General features: G+C 40.6%; 2 protein-coding genes across 2 annotated transcripts in view; one reads left to right on the plus strand and one right to left on the minus strand.

Annotated features, from left to right (window-relative positions):
* Window positions 1–212: 212 nt before the first annotated feature.
* slc25a25a (solute carrier family 25 member 25a) lies at window positions 213–7,203 on the minus strand. Its single transcript, XM_037098728.1, has 10 exons — window positions 7,042–7,203; window positions 5,280–5,406; window positions 5,063–5,150; window positions 4,834–4,945; window positions 3,122–3,280; window positions 2,084–2,236; window positions 1,878–1,985; window positions 1,592–1,759; window positions 1,049–1,199; window positions 213–397 (listed from the first exon to the last, which is right to left on the minus strand). Exons 1-10 carry the CDS (start codon window positions 7,201–7,203, stop codon window positions 213–215), a joined length of 1,413 nt encoding a protein of 470 aa, XP_036954623.1.
* Window positions 7,204–14,105: 6,902 nt separating this feature from the next.
* The window catches only part of LOC119019515 (protein FAM102A-like), a 30,182-nt gene continuing 23,066 nt past the window's right edge, over window positions 14,106–21,221 (plus strand). The window contains exons 1-2 of the mRNA XM_037098193.1: window positions 14,106–14,246; window positions 14,338–14,659. Coding sequence (XP_036954088.1) covers window positions 14,517–14,659 — 143 coding nt within the window. The 5' untranslated portion in view covers window positions 14,106–14,246; window positions 14,338–14,516. The remainder of the gene's footprint in view (window positions 14,247–14,337; window positions 14,660–21,221) is intronic.

Raw genomic sequence — 21,221 nt, forward strand, 5'->3', positions numbered from 1 at the left:
GTGTCCTTTCTCATCTTTCATCAGCTGACATTCACAGAATGAGATGACTCCACGAACCCGCAGAGGGGCCAAAAGGTCTCTGGGATTCCTTCGCTTTAACCCTGGGAGAGAGGGATTGGGGGGGGGGGGGGGGGGTTGTCATAGGTTGTTTGGGTTTGAGGGTCATTTGTCACATTCATGTTTTAGTCATGTGACAATAGGGGGGGGCGGTGTCAGCGTGATGTCACTCCCAGCTGTGTCTTCAGGTGCTCGTACACCACGTAGCTAATGCTGACTGCAGGGATGACTTTGAGGAAGTTGGGGGCCAGGCCTCTATAAAGCCCTGTGGGGCCCTCGTTCTGCAGGATCTGCCTGAAGAGACCGGACATCGTCACCTGCTGGCTGCCTTCTGTCGCAGCTGTAAGGACATAAACAGATTACAGTGAGATGATGTATGAGCTTTCTTATTTGAAACTTTCAAAAAAATCCTCTTGATTGCAAAGATTAATAGACTGTCAGAAAATGAACCACCCATTTTGATTTTAGTTTGTCATTCAAGTCTTTTGATGCCACAAATGTCAAAAGGAGACAGTTTCTGGTTCTCCAGAGTGAGAATTAACTGCTTTGCATCAGTTTAGACAGAAGTAAATAATCACCCATAAAAACAACATTAGTTGCAGATCAAAGTTTAACCCTCGTTTACAACTTCCATGTTACTTTTCTCAGGTCAGTAGAATTACTGGATTATGTGATCTGCCTTTCAGAGGAATGCCCCTCCCTAACCAGTTATGGACATATTCTCCCTAACCACAGAAAAATAAAAACGGGTGTGGTCATTTGAGGAGCCTCTACTCCCTTTAAGACACTCATTCAATTCAGAGTGCATTGTGTCAGCCTAGATATTTGGTGTTTTTTTCCCCACCCTGAGAATACTACAATTGCCACCAGATATCTAGACAATTTATCGTTGGCATCAGTGAATTTAGTATCAGTGTTCAACTGTTCCACCCCATACTGTACAGTAGTCTTAATGATGCAAACAAAAAAGGTCAGCGGTATGAGGCCTCACCTTGTGCTTGCATGCGGGTGCGAACCAGAGCCAGAGGATAACTGGCAAGCTGACCGCAGGTGCTGGACACCGTGCCGCAGGCCAGCAGGACAACCACGCCGGGGTCAGTGCTGTTGGTGCCGTATTGCTGCAGGTAGCTGTTCTTCAGCGTCTGAGGGAAGGGAAACGTATAAAATCCTCTCAGTATGATGTCATTTCGAGTCTGTTATGCAACTAAGATATGCATTTGGTGCCATTTTTTTACAGTGGTGAGGCAAGATATTTCAATACAAAGTCATATAAAAAAGGTGTCTGCTTTATCAGTTTGTTGAGTTTAAAAGCAAGTAAAACTGCAAACGTGGGGAGTTTGTAGCTGTAAAGATTAACATTCTTTTTCTGATTAGAGGTTGAGGTATGAAGAAGGGTATGTGCAGAGTTTTTTTTAGCAGGGTGATAAAATGGAAACACAAACCAACACCAATAAGGCTTAAGAACGCAGAAAAGTAAAAATAACCCCACAGAGGTTTTAGGGGATAATCTGTCAGTGTAGTTGGTACTGCTCACCTCGTACACTGCCAGGTCGATGCCTGCATAAGGGATGATACCCAGCATGTTGGGGATGTAGCCTTTATAAAATGCTCCAAGTCCTTCCCTCCTGAAAATCTGCTTGGCACAGTCTGAGATACCAGAGTACTGCCCGGTCTTCCTCAGAGCAAGACGAGTTTTCAGGACCTGGGGACAGATTCAGTGAAGAAAAATGTTTCATTTCAGTGCAACGCTTCAAGTCATGAATTAGGTCTCTTAATGCCTCTTTAATCTGTAGCGCGTGTGTAATTAAAGTGATAATCACCTCCATGGGGTAGATTGTGCTCTGGGCGATCACTCCAGCCAGAGACCCTGCAACAAAGCGCTCCACGATGCTCAGAGTCTCCTTATCGCTGCCAATTAAACGTTTGATCTGGAGAAGCCAATTGAGAAAGAAAATAGATTAATAAATGCACATCCAGCACAGAGAGCACCACAGTTACAGTTCACAGAATGAGTGGTGTGTCATACCTGCTCATATGCCATGAACTTGAGGGCCGACTCGGGGGCAATTTTGATGATGTTCACACCGTTGCCGCGCCACAAAGACCTCATTCCACCCTCTTTGATCATCTGCATCATCCCAGTCATGATGCACATGTTGTTGGTCCGGGATCCATAAACCTGACAAGGAAGAAGAAATCAATTAGATATATTCAACAGGTGACCATGAGCAGCTCTAAACTTGACAGTGGACCAATTATGATTTAGAGATCTGACTTGATTCTTCTGGCTGTGGGCCAAGAGGTCCTCTGACAAAAAAACGAACCCAACTGGGTTTATCTAATTATTTGATGAGAATATAACTAAAAGCATACAACTCATAATCAATAGGGCTCAAAGTCAACAAGATTATTTCAGAGTTGACCTTCCACCTAGCAACTGACGCAAATCAGGGCCACTGACACACATCCTGATTGTGAGCGGTCAGACCTTCATCTCATTGATGACGGTGAGGATTACACAGCAGAGGGTGTGACGCTTGCATGTGAGTGCTCATTGGTTGGTGGTGTGGCTTGGCTTTGACACACCAACGGCTCCTGGACTCTGGCCCCTCGCTCTTACACACTGTCTATTAAACATTAACTTGTTTATGACCCTTATGCAACTTGATCTTGAGCAATTTATTCCAAGTTTCTTCATGACTGACTGATTGTGCCACTTGAATGATCACCTCATGGTGAAGCTCATTAACATCCCCTTACACAAGGTTGTATTTTGTTTGGATCAATTAATTTACTCCACTTCATAGTTTGTTACGTTTTAACATCATGTGCATTATGGAGGGATCATAAAGCAAAACAGCTGACAAGTGGCTCACATAACCCACTACCCTCGCAAATAGTGAGTAAGATAAGAGTTTCCATGACTTCATCAACACACTGTCCAGTTCCCAAACTCCCCAAGTCTTGGAAATTCAACTCATATTTCACATACTTTCCCCAACATCAGTGCCAGCTTTATTTTTAACCAAAACTTTTAAACTGATTTAAAATCAAGCTCAATTACCTGCATCATGACTTTGAGTCTGTCCAGGGGGGCTGTAAAGGTCCTTGAAACAGCTCCAGCTCCTCCACCTGCAACCAGATGCCTCCACCACATCCCAGTCTGCTTCTCCTCTATGGTGAACTCATCAGGCACCATCAGGTTCTCACCCACATCAAATATCTGCCAGGGACAGAGACATTATTGTTAGGAACAAAGCACCTCTTGAAATAACTTTTCACTTCAGGAGGCCATGAAAAAGAATAGAGGAGGTCAGTGTTTTCAGGTCATGCGGACAACTTGAAAATGTTTAAGTAGAACCATTTCTATTTTCCTTTTATTTGTTCATCTTGACTGTCACCAGCTGCAGCCAGTGAGCCTATATTAACCAAACATCCAGTTAGCCATTTAAAAGCCTTGATATATAGCACTGAATACTGCTGTACATCTAGTCACAGCACACAAGTGTGGCAGCCAAACATGCGTCACCAGGTCCCCCTGCCACGGTAAGGGTCAAACTGACTGCTGAGCACCAGGTCTGTTTTCACAAACAACAGTGTAGGTCAATATTGAATTGATCTTAGTGGTCAATTACGGACACGCCACACAGCTTTGCCTTATTAAACTTTATGGTCAACTTTCAAAGGGCAGAAGGCGCGTGTCCATAAAGAGACGGGATGATTTAGGTCAGGAGAATAGCGGGGACATAAGTTAACACTGGATCTGTCTGAACCTGCAGCTTTGGATCTCTGCCAACATATTTCAATCTTAACAGGAGTCAGAATTTTAAAAGCTTAAAAAAAAAGGGGGGGGGCAAAATGCATTATTAATAACATTTTGTAATTTGTTCTGCACCTCATTCAGAGAATACTTATTTTGATTCTTTAACCACCAGTCATAAATAGCTGGTAGTAAGTTTCACTGTCACTCTGGGGACATTCAGGTTGTGCTGTGTGGCTTTAACATGTGACCACACAGTACATCAGATTTTTTTTTTTTTTTTTTTAAACCCAGATGACCCAGCAGCTCATGTTTCATCAGTCATTTGGCTACACTTTGCTTGGCCTCCCAGAGGGGTACTCCAGCTCTATTCTTGGCCTTGGGTCAGCCTGTCAGTGTCTCCTTTGCATCAAGTCGACGCCTACTGGACTCATTAGATGGCACAGCATTGGTATAACCTGAACACATCCACCAAGATCACATAGTCCTACAGCAGGAGCTGTGCCATATTGCTTCAGTCACCACTTGCTCTGATTGACCGCTGCTCCCTTTTACATAACAGACAGACAAATCGACAAATCCTTCCAACATAATCCTTCTGGAATGGGACCACAGGTCCTCTCATAGCCTAATAGAGCTTAATTGCTGACGCACAACTTGAGCTGATGTAGCCTTTCAGGGAACTGTGCTTCAGTTGACCTGCTTTTCCAGTCAGGACAAAAAGGTGCAACACCTATTGCACTTTGATAAGTTACAGTCCAAGTGATGCACTTTCAGATGTCCTGATACTGTTATCGGCTCTGAGACTGTGTGAATTCAGGACATCTGACAGTTTACGCAACACCAATGATGTTTCTTTTTGCTGTGTCCACAATTCAAATTTGTCAAACCAATGATTCACATCTTCCCTGTTAAGGTTCTGATAGTGAAAGAGCTGTATTGTTACAGCTCAGCTGTCTCTAAACCTTTTCCTTTTTAGGGCAGTAACTGTGGTTTCAGTGAAGTGCTGAACTAACCGTGGAGTGTTTCCAGTACAGGATGATCTCAGGAATGTTCTCCGTCTTCTCAACCATGGGGTAGTTGCTCCAGTCTTTACTGCTGATAGTTATCATACCATTCTTATCCATGCTTTAAAAAAAAAAGAAAAAAGAAAAGAAAAAAGAGGAAGACAAAAAAGGTAAGATACTGAGCCCTTTAATTAAACAATCAAAAATTGCAGTGGATTAAATGGATGAGTGAAATTACCTTTTAAGGGTTTTTTCCGCATGCTGTGGGGAAATATGCACACCGAGGTCCTGAAGAGACTGCATGAACTCCTTAGGATCGATGCGGCCTTGAATGGAACCAAAGACAAATTTTTAAGACAGACTCTTTTACCTTGGGTGAACTACTGAATAAGTGAGAAATGAAACCAAGCAAGAGCTGACACATCTGCAACAAAATGAAAACCTCAGGGTCATACCAGCATTCTTCCTGTCGATGCTTTTCACCACAAGCTTCAGGTCTTTCTCATAGTCTTGCAGATAGTGAACAAACTCCTCAAAGTCCAGCTGTCCATCTGACTCATTTTCCTCCCCTTTTAAGGTTTTCTGCAAAGAATACATGCAATGAGAAGTGGTACTCCATGTAATGTCAAATGTAGAAAAAAGACATTTCATTGACTCAAAGATGCACATAGTGTGGTGTTAACATTGTTTTATACAGTTTCAGGGATAAACAGCATTAACAGTGGTTTATAAAAACAGGTTCATCAGCTAATGAAATGTAATCTGTCCCTTTGCCGAATCCATGGTCAAAAATATGACTGGAGACTAAGAAGTTGCCCTGGCTTGTGTTTCATAACCCCAGAGAACAGCATCATGACCCATTTGCCAAGACACCGTGCTCTTGGCCGTCTTGAATGACTAGGATGACGTCCATTTCTACAGAAGTGGGGAGTGCGTCTGTGTGGGGGGTATTAGGTAGTAACACTCATGTCTATCTTTGACCTTAACTGCAGGTTCGCCCCATCAACTGCTTTAATCCAGTCTAAGCTCATACCACCTGAGCTAAAATGAGACAAGGACACCGGCAGTCCTCCAGCCTGCTTTCCAGCGCTGATACCTGACCCGCTGGCCTCAGTGCAGCCATATGACTGTCAGCCAGTAATGACACACAGCTGCCATTTTGCTTGCACCTGCAGCTTAGATTGAACTAGCTGCACTGATGCAAACCACAACCAGTGATGCAAAAGACATCATATTATGCCATTTCTGTAGCCAGCAACAGGCTCGGTCAGTGTTTGTGTACTTCAAAGTTTGCAATTCCCAGGGATCAAACTGTTGCAGCTGCTGGAAGCATAATATACTAATTCAAGTTAAAACAGCAAGGTGGTTGCTGTAGATCCCTGCACGGCCATCAGTTTATGAGCATTAATGTGGACTTCAGCTGAGTGCAGGCACAACAACAGGCTATTGTCCAGTTGGTTGCAGATGGAGCATGAGTCACAGCCCAGCGCAATCATTCAGCACAAAAATCAAGGTTCACTTAACCAGTCTGCGGGTTTCAGCAAGAAGCATGTGTAAACAAAAAGCCAAGACTTAATCGATACTGAGAAGAAATTAAAATGCCAACACGCACCGTCTTCGCAAAGTAACTAGTCTTGTCTGCTTTTCACAACTTACATGAAATACTCCGATTTTTTTCCCCCTTTTCATTATTGTAATGGTTTTCATGCATCGATTCATCTTATATGAACTGCCTCTTTTCAATTTCAGAGAGGAAGCGAGTGATCAGTTCCCTTACTTTCTAAATAGCCTAGCATAGCACAAATTCCTCTTTAGGGTGGATTTTCCCTGTGCCGGCACCGTCTGCGACACTGCCCGCGCCGATTCAGTTAACAGAAAGTACTTGAAATTGACGGACTAATATCATCCAAGTTATATTATCTTATACAGGAAAATATGTTAACATTAGCAGCGTGTCAACAATAACTGCAATGTCTTTTCCGCCAAAAATTGAAATAACGCTGCTCTCGTGGCGAATGATCTAAAAGCCGGTAACCTGCGGCCTAGTCGTAAGGCTTTTTACAACCCCATGCTAATCTTTCCGGCGCCCGGAAAGAAAGGATTTCAGTGCCGGTCAAAATAATGGGATCAAAGAATTGGGTGATTGTAGATGCTAAACAGTCTGTGTGGTGACATATAAAGCGTTACAAGTTAACATTAAGTGTTTTTAATCCTTACCATTCGCCACTTTTGGTATGTTGAAAACTCCTGGGACGGCAGGAACACGCTCAATTTGTTAAAGAGAGACTTCAGCTCCGACGGCAGTCCGTTAGACTCAAAATATTCCACTTCAATGGGGTCCGAGTTAGACACAGGGACGTAAAGGCACAGGCCGAGCATGTTTGGCTCCTAATAATTTAAAATAAACTACAATATATAAATAAATAGCACACGTCTGTGCGTCTCCTCCACGGGGTAATACTGAAACACCGGTAAGGAAACGCCGGCTACTAAAGAATGACAAGAAGCCACGCCCCTTCCCGGAATAGCGCGACGTCATTGGCTGTACAGGTGGACCCGCCAGCAGCACCTACGTCTTTTTTACTACTGACCAATCACGGAGGTCGTCCATTGATGGGCTCCACTCGGTCCCACCCTTTCTTGTAAAAAAAAAAAAAAGGCGAACGGCCAACCAATGAGGGAGCTCGTTTCATCCAACACTTGACAGAATGGCCAATCCCGTCTTTTCTTTTGTTCAAAATGTGGCGAAGGAGGACAAGGAGATTATTTGTGCCAGAATAGCGTCAATGATAGTACCAGTGTCAGAAAAATAGATAAATAAATATCGAAATCAATTAAAGATGAGGAAATAGGCTCAGTATTATTATTCTAATAAAGTACTAAAGTTATTCAATATAGACTTAAGCTGTCTGGCTTTTATTCAGTGTTTTATTACAATACAATACAATTTTATGCTTATCATGTTTATAGTTCTTTATTTAGCTTCATCATAACACTAAACTATAAGTTTTATCCACATTTCATATAGATTTGTATTCACATTTTACTTGTTGCAATTATTATTATTATTATTATTATTATTATTATTATTATTATTATTATTATTATTATTATTATTATTATTATCATGCTCTGTCTTATTAACGTTTCTAAATAAGCTTTTACATGCTATATCTTATTTGATTGCTTGTTTTTATCTTTCTTTTATTCTGTATCATATCAATATCATTTTATTGCACAGTTATTGCTTTCTTGATATACCATATTTCTTTCAATCACCTGTAAAGAACTTGGAATTGCATTGAATTTGCATTGCATTTTTTAAATCTGTTTTGTAAATGAAGTTTGATTGATTGATTGATAAAGCTGTTGAAATAATAACATTACAGTGTCTATTCTTATTCAAACATCCAGTCAAACCTTCACAGGGGGCACAGAAACCTGCAGCTCTGCCTCTCTTATTGGCAGCACATGACAGCGGTCTCGTCTAACAGATGTCAGCGGGGTCCCACTGCCACAGCTCAAGTGAAATTATGACTGTACCCAGCACCAGGTTTGTTTTCATAGGTCAGAGCATGACATTGTGGACACACTGTACTGCTTTGCTCGAGGACGCTCATTAAAAATTATTGCTCAAATTTCAGAAGGCAAGAGGAGATATGGGGACAGTTAAAATGATCCAAGTCGGGTAAGGGTTACCACTGGATCTGTCCAAACAGGCAGGTTTGGATCTCTGCCAAATCTGGCCTTTAACAAGAGCCTGAATTTTAAACTTCTTAATAAGCAATATTACTTGGAAGGAAAATCATCATTAATATCACAAATAACTGAGATGTGCTACTGCTGAAATAAAAACAACAATGATTCTCTAATAATGATTTAACAAAACAAAGAAACAAATTCAGTTCAGCATGGGACCTGAACAGAATAAATAAAATTAACTAGAATTTGCACAAAAAATGATAAGGAGAAGAAGAACACATTTTTTATGGTGCAGCACCTTCCAGAATTAACCCAAAAGGAGTTAATGTAATATGTTGCAAATAGATGCCAGCCCAACATGCATGGAACAACTGATTTTGTGGCAGGAAATGGCAAAACAAATGAGATTTTTCTGAAAATGTATCTGCATTTCCAAATTAGGCTGCATTAAGAAGTCTCTTTTGTCTCATGAATCAGAGCTAAAATGAGCCTGTGGGGCCAGTGTGGTGTGGTGTGGTGTATATTTCTACTTGAGCAGTGCAAGTTCCCTAAAAATACAGATTATAATTAAGTACCATCCAACAATCGATGGCTGTCTGCTTTGCTGGAATGCAATCTTGAATTCTTAACATGTATTAGTGGTTTTTGCATGAAAAATCCTAAACTTTAAATACCTCAACAAAACTTTTACTTTATTAGTTTCCTGGAGTTTATATAGTTTACAGCAGGTGTTAAACAAATGACAACCAACTTCATCTGCTTATCGGCTATTTTGACCTTCACTGTTGTTCGCGGCAAAACACACACGTGGAAACAGACTTATCCAGCAGCAAAGCAGATGTATCAGCAAGCAAAAGAAAAAGAAACCCATGCAAAATCAATGAGCAAGTTTGGCTTGTGAGCAAAAGTGATTGAGCTTTAGAAAACTCTTTTTCTATGCACTCTTGAGAGGCTAAAAACAACCCTCATCATTGGTCTTGTACTTTATTTTGTTTCCCTGTATGTTATTTACTCTGCCGCAGACAGTATTGCATAATTTTGTTTTGCCCCTGACTGCAGTGGTTGGATCGCTTTGATAAAGCCACCCTGAGGCGGACAGGCTGGAGGGATGAAGGCTGTAGAAACAAACTGGGATAAAGAACACAGGAGGAGCGCCAAAAGCCTATAAAAGGCGCTGAAGGAACGCCAAGATCTGCCAGATGAAGCCCTGAGACTGTCAGCTGATCTTGTCTGGGTTTACATACAACACACACACACACACACACACACACACACACACACACACACACACACACACACACACACACACACACACACACACACACACACACACACACACCCATGTCTGCATGGGGCTTAACTATCCATCAGAGGTCTGAATATTCATCAGCTCTGCGTGTTTATACATAAATATGTTCTCACTTCTCTCTCTGTTATGATGTGCTTTTTTTTAAAAGAAAAAACAACAACAACAACATTTTCTCCAAATTTAATTCATAAGACCTCACATGTTGACTGTCATGTCATGTTATATAGGATCACTTTGTTTTCTTTGTATTTGACTAAATCATATTAGAATAGTGTTTCCTTTTCCTTCCTTCCCCTTGTACAAGCATCTGCCTGATTTTTTTAACTAAAGCATGAAAATGTTTTTACACAGTTGGCTGTGGTGAACCTGTTCTGCGCAGAGCCCTGCTCTCTGCTCCGTCTAACTCCTGGACTTGACTGTGATCCAGACCTCATTAACCAATGTCAGTGTTGGACGTCAGCTGTTGTGTCTGAGTGGGAGCAAATCTGCAGCCAGGATATACAAGTAGATGGGAAGCCTGAAACCAGAAGAGAGGAGGATGGGATGACACGCTCAGTCATCACAAAGTGTACATCTGGAATGTTTTGGTATCCACAAACATTGTGCAGGTGTCCACAGATTATCAGACATGCTGTGTATGTCACGGAATCAGTCTCACCTCTTTCTGTGAGTTCAGTCTCACCATTTGAACGTTGTTTTTAGGGTAAAAAAATCAAAAAGTATTGATTGTGTGGCAACTTAAAGACTTTCCACTGCAATCCTGAGATAAAGAGCACTTTGATAAAATGTGCTGATGAGGACGTATTTCTCGGCAGGTTCTATTTTCCTCAGCTGTGATCAGACCCTCAGTTAGTCTGGACCTCTTTCAGCCTCAACCAGTTCTTTAAATACAACCATGTGAGAAATCTAGTGGAGTCCCTTTTGTAAAGGGAGCAATAGAAAGTACTCAACTATCAGATATAGTTCATCACAGCCCAGGACAGGAAGTCTCGACAGCAGGTGATTGTAACCACCGAGAACGTTACAAATATCCGCCTACAGAGCATCGGGGCCATCGGTGAAGTGAGGGGTCAGCACAGAGCCCAGAGGATACTAAAAGACAAACTCCCGCCCAGCCGCAGTCTGTTCACCCTGCTACAATCTGACAAGTATCCGCTGCCGTACCACCATGCTACAGAGCAGCTTCATTCACATGCAAGTTCTGAGATCATCCTCCACGCTCCACCATAAAAACAATCCCCCCCACCCCTACCTCCCTCTTTATGTAACATAAAGGGACTACGACCTACATTTCATTCCACATCCCTGGTGTTGTAAAATAGCTAGTAAGCGAACCTTTGAACTTCTGGATTAATCATAAACAATATTTTGCAATTTGTAACCTTATCATGTGTTTTCTTAATGTACATTCATCTAGTTGAGTAGAAAGTCCAATATTTGCAGCGGTGGAGCTAACATGCAGCTAAAACGTACTCAGGTAAATGGCTCTGTAATAGAATGGTTAGTAATTAAAAACAAATTAATGTAATATTTTACAATAAAGGAGCTACTTTGCAGAGAAGGTACTTTTACTTTTCATACTGTAAGTTTAGCTGATGATACTTGTACGTTCACTTAAGTAACATTATAAGTTCAGGACTTTTCGTATTAATAGAGTATTAATAGAGTATTATAGTAAGTTAGTATTTCTACTTCAATGTACGTAAAGGAACACAGGAATTTTTTTCCACACTTGAACATTTTCCTATGAAGTATAATGAAGTGGAATTATAAACCACCTGAAAAAGAGATTGATTAGCCACTAAGTATTTAATTACCCTCCACTACTGCTCCCCTGTGAGTCAGTTTTGTCCTCAGTTTTTGGTCACTTCAGGCTAAAAGTGCTCACGTTTGTTTTGGCTTCTATCAAAGATCATGCATTGTTTAGTAGTTCGCAGACCAAGTTTTCCGTTCACCGACCATATAAAATCAAGAGCGAATAAACAACATGTGTGTCTTGTTGTTGCCTGTTGTTCAATCCTCTGCGTCACACAGCTGAAGGTAGACGATAGCTGTTACGGCAGAAGCATGTGTGCTTGTCACTGACAGGTCACAGCAGCACTTTGACCTGCAGGATTGGACAAATCAGGTGAAAGGTGGGGTGGGGGGTGGGGGGCTCAGTCTCATCAACAACAGAGGAAATCTCAAAGCGCTACAACACAATCATCTGTAATACTGTTGTTGTCTTGCTGAGATAAAGGGTAACAGTTTCACAGTTGGATTGTGTGTTTTTTTTTTTTTATGGCTGGGTTAATAGGTTATTGTTCAGACAGGTTGTTCCAGATCACCAGAGGTGCACTTTGTCAGTGAATTGCTAATACCGTTCAGCTCACTTCCAGAGAAAGAGGAAGCATGTTGTCCATTATAAATGATGCAGAATCCACCCGACCAGTCAAGTGAGTGAAAGCACAAAGTTCAACACAGGGACTCTTGAATTATGAATTCAGCCATGAGTTGTGAGTTACTCACAACACATAAGTTAAGATTTACTTGAGAATACTACAGAAATCTATGAATAAATAAACAAAAATATTCTGAAACTGAAATAATGTTCTGATTATTCTTACATTGTTGAATGTACCATGTTTCCTTGTACTTATTCCTTAAACTGGCTCCTTGCAATGTTCCATTTAAAGCAATATATTCAGATGGTTCTCATCATTATTATATTATTATATTATATTGTGCAGTCTTGTGAGGCAGTAATTTGGCCTTTTACTGTACAAATGTGTTTGTGACATTTTTTTTTGTTGTTGAATCCTGTAATAAGCATATCACATCACTGCTTTACACAAAGGTGCTGCTGTGGAGTCAGTACAGAAATTTTAGACACAGATCCTCTCTGCTCTGACTTTGATGCTCTGCTGCTCTCTGTTGGTTGAACTTGACACCGAAGTTCACTTAAAACGGATCACACTGTTCACACTAACATTACTTCATGCTGACATATCAGTTATCTTATGAATACATACAGGTGTACAATATAAAAACAATACGACAAAAATGTGAACTGAAGTAACTAAATCTGTCCTGACACTTTTCGAATGGATTTAATTCAACTATGATTAACAGCTTCAACAACAAAAATGATATTTTAAGACTACTGACTTAAAGGTGGCCTAATTATTGAGCATTTCTCAGAATAAAGTTAGTAAATGTGCCACTTTAAAAGATGAATCAATAACTAACTTATCAGGAAAACATTCTGGTCGACGGCAATGATTCCACTTGCCCCAGAAAATCATTTAAGTATTTTAATCTTCACATATGAAAAAAATAAACAAACAAACAAACAAACCAACAAACAAACAAACAAACCAACAAACAAAAAAGGTCCTCGAATATAACATCAATAAAGTCCCAGTAGCAGACTGTCACCACACGGTGGCGCGGTTTCACCACTCAGGCTGCAGAATGTGCTGCAAGAGAGTCCAAAGAGCTGTGTCAAGTTAACAAGAGTGAGGTAGAAAGTAACCGGAAATTATGTTAGATTGAACTCCACAACTGAAGCAAGCAATCATATTAGTGATGAACAATTATTACTAAAAAAAAACCCAAAACATTTCGATAACAAGGACAGAAATGAGAAATGTCTTCCTCTTTTTTGATTAGCAGTAAAATTCAAACTCAAATATGAGCTAGGCAGTGTACTTAACAAGAGTGAAAATAATCATATGTGAAAAAAAAGTGAAATGGACTGATTTTCACCCTGTGACTCAATCATTTTATTCATTGTTTGCAAAAAGTTTGATCAATTTGTTAATCTAGGGCCCAGTACTAGCAGATCACTATGCTTGTGTTGTATGTTTTATGTCACTCTGCACAGATTAACTCTTGCCCCTTACGCATTAGTAGCTTGAATTCCAAGGAAAAGAAACAGCGTTTATCAAATGTAAACTGCCTATCCTATTTTCTTTTGGATCTGAAAAGTCAGATTTTGAGAGGTATATAGATTGATCACTTTAATGTTGCATGTGGTAGTGGTGCAGCTGATTATAAATACTTTTCATACAACATGGCAGCTGACTCAATAATAATATATCACATTTTATCTGTTGACAAATACATCTGTCAGGTATCTAAAGTTATTAGGTGAATGTAGTGCAGTAGAAATATAAGGTAGCCTGACAGAAACTGAAGAAAATCATAATAGAATAACTTGATTTGTTGTCAAATGCAGATTTGTAATTTCAGATTACATGTTTTATGCCGAAAGGTGCCAACCGGAAGTCATATGATGCATTCCCACTAGCTTGAAGGCACTCATGTAAAGTTCCTCCTCTCGGTTCCGACAGAAACAAGAGCCGCAGCGTCTTGTTTCTGTCATTTTCTGTCGTCGGGACGAACCCCACAGTACCCGAAATGTCTCCAGGTAAGTTCTCCGTGACTTCCTGACCACAAACGTGACGTTTTCCTCTTAATTTCTACACAGTAATAACGACAAATACTTGGTTTGTTTCCAGATTTCTGTGCTGAATCATCTCTGAAGAAGCGGAGTTCGCATGAAAACACAGACTGAAGCATCAACTCGAGCAGGGGACGTCGCAGCAAGCTCAGGCAGTTTCGAATAGTACTTTTTTTTTTGGTAGTTCTTTCGTCGGGTTCAGCTGTGTTTTATGCGAGTGAAGAAGACGCTAAAACAATGGCCTTCTTCGTGAAAAAGAAGAAATTCAAGTTCCAGACCCAGCTGACCCTGGAGGAGCTGAGCGCTGTGCCTTTTGTCAACGGGGTTCTGTTCTGCAAGCTGCGGCTGCTGGATGGAGACTTCGCGGCCACTTCTACCAGGTAACAACAGCACAAATCACAGGACAGACGGCAGTGAACTTCACTTTGTACATGCAGAACTTTTTTTTTTTTTTATGCCATTATCTAAGTCACGTTAATTCACTCAGAGGAGCTCATTTTGTATTTATGGAGCTATGAAGTGTATTTAGTAACTTTTTTGACACTTGATGGGGGTTTGTGGCGTGTTGTTTTCTGTATTATTGCCTCATTGCTATTGTAAATGGTTTTACTTATATATAGTCTTACTTACTTACTTACTCCCAAACCACATAATTCCTCTTTAACACATTGAAGGAGTATGTAGTGAGTTTATGAAGCAATAAACTGATTTTACTGATTCTTATGAATCATCTATAGTATTTAATGTGGCTCCATAAAGTTATTTGTTGTAGCTTTTGCTGTTTTCATTAAGTGAAATTTGCAGTGACTACATCAGATTGATTACGTTTTTATTTGAGGTGGTTGGTCTGGGTTTGTTTTTCCCTCCACTGGTATCATAACATTCAAAAACAGATTTTGTGTTTTGCTGTTGCATTTTGCTGCTTAGTTGCACAGAAGTATTCCAGGTGTATTCACATCGCAGCTCAGCTCAGGTTGGTTAATAAAACACTTGTCTTTCTCTGAGTCACATTTTAAAAGCAGGGTGTTGCCGTGTTGAGTGGCCTCAACTCTCTCTGTGTATCTGCGCTGGCACCTCAGCTGGACTACCAGACTAAACAGAAGCCTTCAAACCAGTCCACGCTGGTCAAATTATCCCGTCTGCTAACTCCAAACCTCCTAAAATAACTCTCCACTCTTAGATCCAGCTGCCTTGCTGTGGACTCTGGGACAATAGGATGCGGTGAACTCAAGTTGAAGATGGCTTTCGTTTGCTTTCTGGGCTTTTTTTTTTTTTCCCATCTCCTCCGTCACCTCCCATAGCTCCAGATTCCCTCCCTAAACTTCAGTAACATCAACAACTTTCATCTCCTTTGCCTTCCTCGTCTCTGATTCTCTAGATGAGATTAACCGTCCATGAAAGTCCTCGTCAGATGTCTGTTACAGTGTTTTACACTTGTGTGTGGACTTCGTTTGACTGTCACTGCCTCGTTATTCCAGGAAACAATCTTCCAAAAAAGATGCCAGTTTTAGGCATGACTTGTAAACCGGTAACAGTTGCTCTTGGGAGTTACAGTCTTTGCCCTCATTTTTCCTTCCCGTGACAGGTGTGCTTGTGTCAAGAGGGCCTCTGGGTGCTTTCTGTGTCTGATGAGTTAAATGAGTGAATGGACATCACAGATATCCTATTTAGTTTCAAACTCCACCTGAGGCACAAAGACGCTCTCTCTTTCTGTTCCTCTCTTACCTACTAAACTAACCTCAACTTGTAAAACAACATGAGGCGTTATGTTGATAGCTGGCGCAGTGTTTTATTGGCAGAGACTCTCTGAACTGCTGCTAACCCATTTTTCCGATGAAAGGATGCCCCACATTCAGTTGTCTCAGTTGTAGTGTGTGTGTGGTGTAAAACGGGAGAGAAGAGCAGTCTGTGGTTGGTGTCGATGTCTCCGTTAACTCCTTACTCCTCGCTTTTATTGAGACTTTTCCCCGTATGTTACCCTGCGTTCAAACACGCCTGTTAGACATCAAACCCCTGAGCTGACCGAGGCGTATGTGGGAGAACATTTTCTCCGCGTCCTCTTTGTATACGCTCGACATCCCCGTTGTCACGTAGCAACATCCCAGTGCCGAGTGCGTGTGAGTTTGGGTGTTTGAGTGAGAGGGGGAAAGTAAACACTTTGCCAGATCTCAACCATCTTGATCAGATTTCTTGTCAGCTTTTTGTTACCTTTAATCAGTGAGGAATGAGCAGATTGCGAGTTTTGGTCACGTAAACACTGAGATCGTCTCATTGATTGAGTGAAACCAAACAGGCAGAACTTCAGTTGCTGCTGTCCAGACGCATGTAGATTATTCTTTTCTGTGTTACATTTTTAGTCCATAAACAGTCAGATATGCAAATTCCCTGAGGGCGTTGTCTTAGTTTGTTACTTTCTTTGTTTAAGCAATAGTATTTTGTTTCATTTCTATGGTGAACTTACTGTACAGTCTCGGGGCTCTGTTGTGATCAGCAGCAGCTGTTAACAGCCTCTGCTGGCTCAAAAGATGAGTTTATGAAGATCATGAGTCAGACTTTGGGACTGATTGAAACTTCCAGAGGAGTTCCCCAGGGGACACTGTGGTTGGGTTGTTATGACGAGTGCTGTTTACTAAGAAATTTTAAGTTTTCGGTGGAAGCACTTTTCCAGCATTATAACATTACACACATCCTGCCACTTTTCACATTAAAACGTCTAAAAAGGACTACACCCTTAGACCGCTATGTACTTACATTTTCCCAATGTTCAACATCAGAGAGTGAGGAAGGACGTTGACGTACGTAACTAAAAGTATTATAATTAATAATAAACTCAACCACCCTCAGGACACCACGCTACTTCACGACATCAAACGACATCTTCTTTAATTGTTTTGATTGTGTGACCCCTAGCGACAGAAATGACATACTGTGCTTTTAACGCAGCTTTAATATTAGCTTTTCTTTTTCAAACTATTCAAATGCAACTCAGATATGCAACAACAAGATTTGAGTGGACATTGCTTCACATTCAGAAACCACTGCACTAATCTATTAATCAGCTTATTACAGTAGCTGCAGTTTGCTGTTTATACCACTTACTGATTTATCTTGTTGCACTTCCTTTATCTTCCATTTCATTTTTATATATATATATATATATATATATATATATATATATATATATATATATATATATATATATATATACACTTTTTAATTAAAAAATGTAATTTGATGTTTTGATTTAATGTTTTCTTAAATGTGCACATTAAAACTGTGATCAGAAGCACGCGGCAATGCTGATGTTAGCTTCTAGCTCAAAGCACCACTGTGACTAAATGAAGCCTGACAGAACAGTTTGCATGGCGGTGGACTCTTAAGAATCCTCCTTATGTTTAACTGGAAAACAGGAAGACACACACACACACACACAGTAATTCCAAGAAATGTTGTTATGAAGGAAGATTGGAAAGTGGAAATGTTTTTTTTGGATATCTGCTTGAATTTCTGCAGTGATGTTCATCTCAGTGAACTGCATTGTATAAAAGTCGGGTTGTCTTTTTTTAATCCAATAATGCAGAATGAGTTTGAAATATGATATATAGTAACCCTTTGTTACTTAATCTTACTTACTTCATTGTAATGTGTTTGTATTAAAAAACACAACTTTGGTTTGTTAGTTTAGAGTTTCCCCTTTGACATTAAAGTTGCCAGTGTGTTATGTCTTGATACAAAAACATTGTGTTTCTTTGGCTCATAGTCCAGTGAGATCATTTTTTTCTGCCTCATAAAATGTTTTTTTGTCAAACCAAAACTTGCTGAGAAATAACAAACTGAATTCTTTCGCAACCTCCATCAGTCCCTCAGCTCTTGTCCTCAACAGCAAGGGCTGCAATGTTTCGAGGCCTCAGAGGTCATTCTCCTCCCTGGGGGTTATATAACAGCCCAGTTTCCCTGCCTCCCTCCCATCTCGGGTATCATCTCTGTGACGGAAAACAAGGCCCTCTCAGAGGAGCAGGTGACGGCGCAGGGAGGCTCCCTCCGCAGTGGACAGAGATTAGCGTTATGTCACAGATCTGACAAACCCGGTCTTTGTATGGGGGCCTGGCCGGGGCCTGGCCTTGTTGTGGGCTGGGAACAGTGGAGGAATTAACAGCAAGCTTACTCATTGGACCACGCTGCGCCACATGAAACCCCTCCCAGAGTCCCTGGTTGGCTCAAAGTCTGGCTGGAAGCACAGAAGATCACATGCTGTGAATCTGAGCGTCCAGCTCTCAGACTGATATGCTGTTTGGCCCTTCTGATATCTGTCATCCACCTGCGATATGACCAACGTTACTGCTGCAGAAAAACACACATATGTTTCCTCATCAGCTTTGTTACGTATCCTCAGTACTGCATGCTCGTGTTTCACTCATCCCATAGATATTGAGGCTCCTGAACTCACAGCTGCTGAGACTCATGAGTGCTTTAGTGGCTGATACACTTGATTTCAACTATGATTTGTTGTGCACTCCAGCCGCCCTGTGTTACTTAAGAGCGATGGCTGTGTGTGTCCTCAAGAGTTAACAGCATTACATATCAGGAAGTGAAGTAAGGTCAGCAGCAGAACAGTGATGGCAGAAGTGGTGGAAAGTTTTGCAGTGAAACAAATATCAGATGTCGTGGCGGCTGCTTTTTCTGGTGGTCCTCAAGTGTCACTATGTTTAGTTATGTTTGTAAAATGAGAAGTTTTTAAAGAAGATTTCCTGACATTGTCTTTTGTTTTGTTCAACCTACATGTCCAAACCCCAGTGATACAAAGAAAATCTGCAAATTCCCAAAGGAAACTGCAGATTTTTAGCATTTGCCTTGATAAAGTTCCATTAGCTTTAAATTAACTGGCACAATTACTTGTACCCTGGTAAAATGCAAAAAAAAAACAAAAAACTGAAGCACGACACCCTCAGTAAAGCATCCCTGTCTTATTTTTGATGATGTAAGCTGTATAATGGCAGACGTCCCGACAGACAGAGGAGTTTATGTTTTGTCGCCTTGATTCAACTTTTAGTTTTACAGTTCTGGTGATATAACATCAAACAGTGGTGTACATTTATAACACTTGGAAACATGGTAAACACAAGAGCAGCCAAAGGCAAAACACATGTTATATAAAACCCTTCGTACTTGATTAAGATGCGAAAGAAGATAAAAGAAAATGAGTTTCTTCTTTCAATGGGTTTTGTAACGAAATGCATGCAAACTCTCACTAAAATCTATCTGTTCTTTGTTTTTTTTAAGGTTTTTAAGGTGATATTTTAATTGTCCAGTGCAAATTACACAAATTCAGGTCACTCAAGTAAAGATATCAAAGAAGAATCATATGCGAACTGGTGTTGAATTTCCAGTACCAGGAGTGGTTCATCCAGCCAGCCAGTCAGATGTTTCTTCACTCTGTGCAGCTTTACAAACCAGATGCTCTCCATCCTGATTTGGCAGAAAAACCTCAGTGGTGCATCAGTTCAGGCTCTATCTGCTATGTCTCATTGTTCCTTTAAAGTTTACAGTTCTTGACATTGAGCTGATTATTTTGTTCACACTGTCTCTGATATTTCTTGTAAATAGTGTGAAGAAACAACCAAAACAGCTTGACAGTAATTTTGTCCAATAGAGATGTGCCAGAAGTGGGAATAACAACTAAGGGTAGAAGATGCAAGGTACTGTGTTAAAAGCTTAAGAAAAAGAGACATATTAAAGCTGTTCGATGCCAAAGACACCTAAGGAAAAGGTGTGGTAGAGTACAGAGATGTTGATGTCAAGTGTTCAGGTGAAGAAGCAAAAGAAGAAGTATAGTCGGAGAGAAACATCAGACTTTGAGAGGCTGCAGCATGTGTTTCTGATGTGGCAACGTGGATGGATTGTGTTGATTTCCTGTTCAGATGCAGGAACACACACTGCTCAGTAAGAGACTTTAACCACAGTCTTTCACAGATATACAACATATCGTCATGGCTATTACAGGGTCAGATGAGGTGTCCATTTCCAAAAAAGTACACAAAGTTTGAGTTTGTTCCCAAAATCTGTTTTTACTGAAGAAATTCTTTCCACAGCCAAAGCTGAATCGAGAACACATTGACGGACAGAGACTAGCTCTTGATGTATTCAAACATGACACTCTTGCAACAATGAAAATGTCAGAATTTGCATTTTTGCTGTTAAGTAAGTGCTTTCAATTGGGGAAAAGTGCTTCCGCCGAAACATTTCTTGGTAAACACCGCTCCTCAAAACAACCCCTCTACAGAGTTCACTGAGTAACTCCTCTGGAAGTTTCAGTCAGATCACAAAGTATCATAAAAGATGAGTTCATGAACACAACTTTTAAGCCAGTACTCAGAAAGTATCTACAGTTTCAAATCTACTGAGAGGACTTCCTCTGTTCACAAAGATCATGTGACTTGATCAGAATCTTCAGAACAGCTTCTAAATGGACTGAGACTTTCACTTTGAGAGCATCTTTATTTGAGAAATTTAAATTTCTTGTCCCGTATCGTTCCGTGTTGTCAGACCGTGTTTTGAGGTTATGTCAATGTTTCCCAGCGGGAACAGTCAGGATGAAGTTCTCAGGACCCTCAAAACTTCCATGAACTTTTGGGTGGAGTTGGCAGAGCTTCCTGACTGTCTGTTGTCCAGCGTCACCAGCACTTGACTGGTTTGAATTGTTGTAAACAACCTTATGTAAGTTTTTAAGTGTTTCTGCGTCATGCTCTCATTGATTAAATATTCAACAACAGTTAAAATAAATGTGAAAGGCAATGAAGATGATGGCTTTCTCCTCTAGATTCGTTGTTTATCTACATTTCTAATGTCCATTCTCACATCTTAAAAGAAAAGCCTTACATTTTTTTCCTTAGTATGACAACAGAAAATGACAGGAAGCAAGCAACCAGAAATGCTACTACTATA

This window comes from Acanthopagrus latus, chromosome 5 (assembly GCF_904848185.1).
Source record: "Acanthopagrus latus isolate v.2019 chromosome 5, fAcaLat1.1, whole genome shotgun sequence".
Taxonomy (NCBI): Eukaryota; Metazoa; Chordata; class Actinopteri; order Spariformes; family Sparidae; genus Acanthopagrus; species Acanthopagrus latus.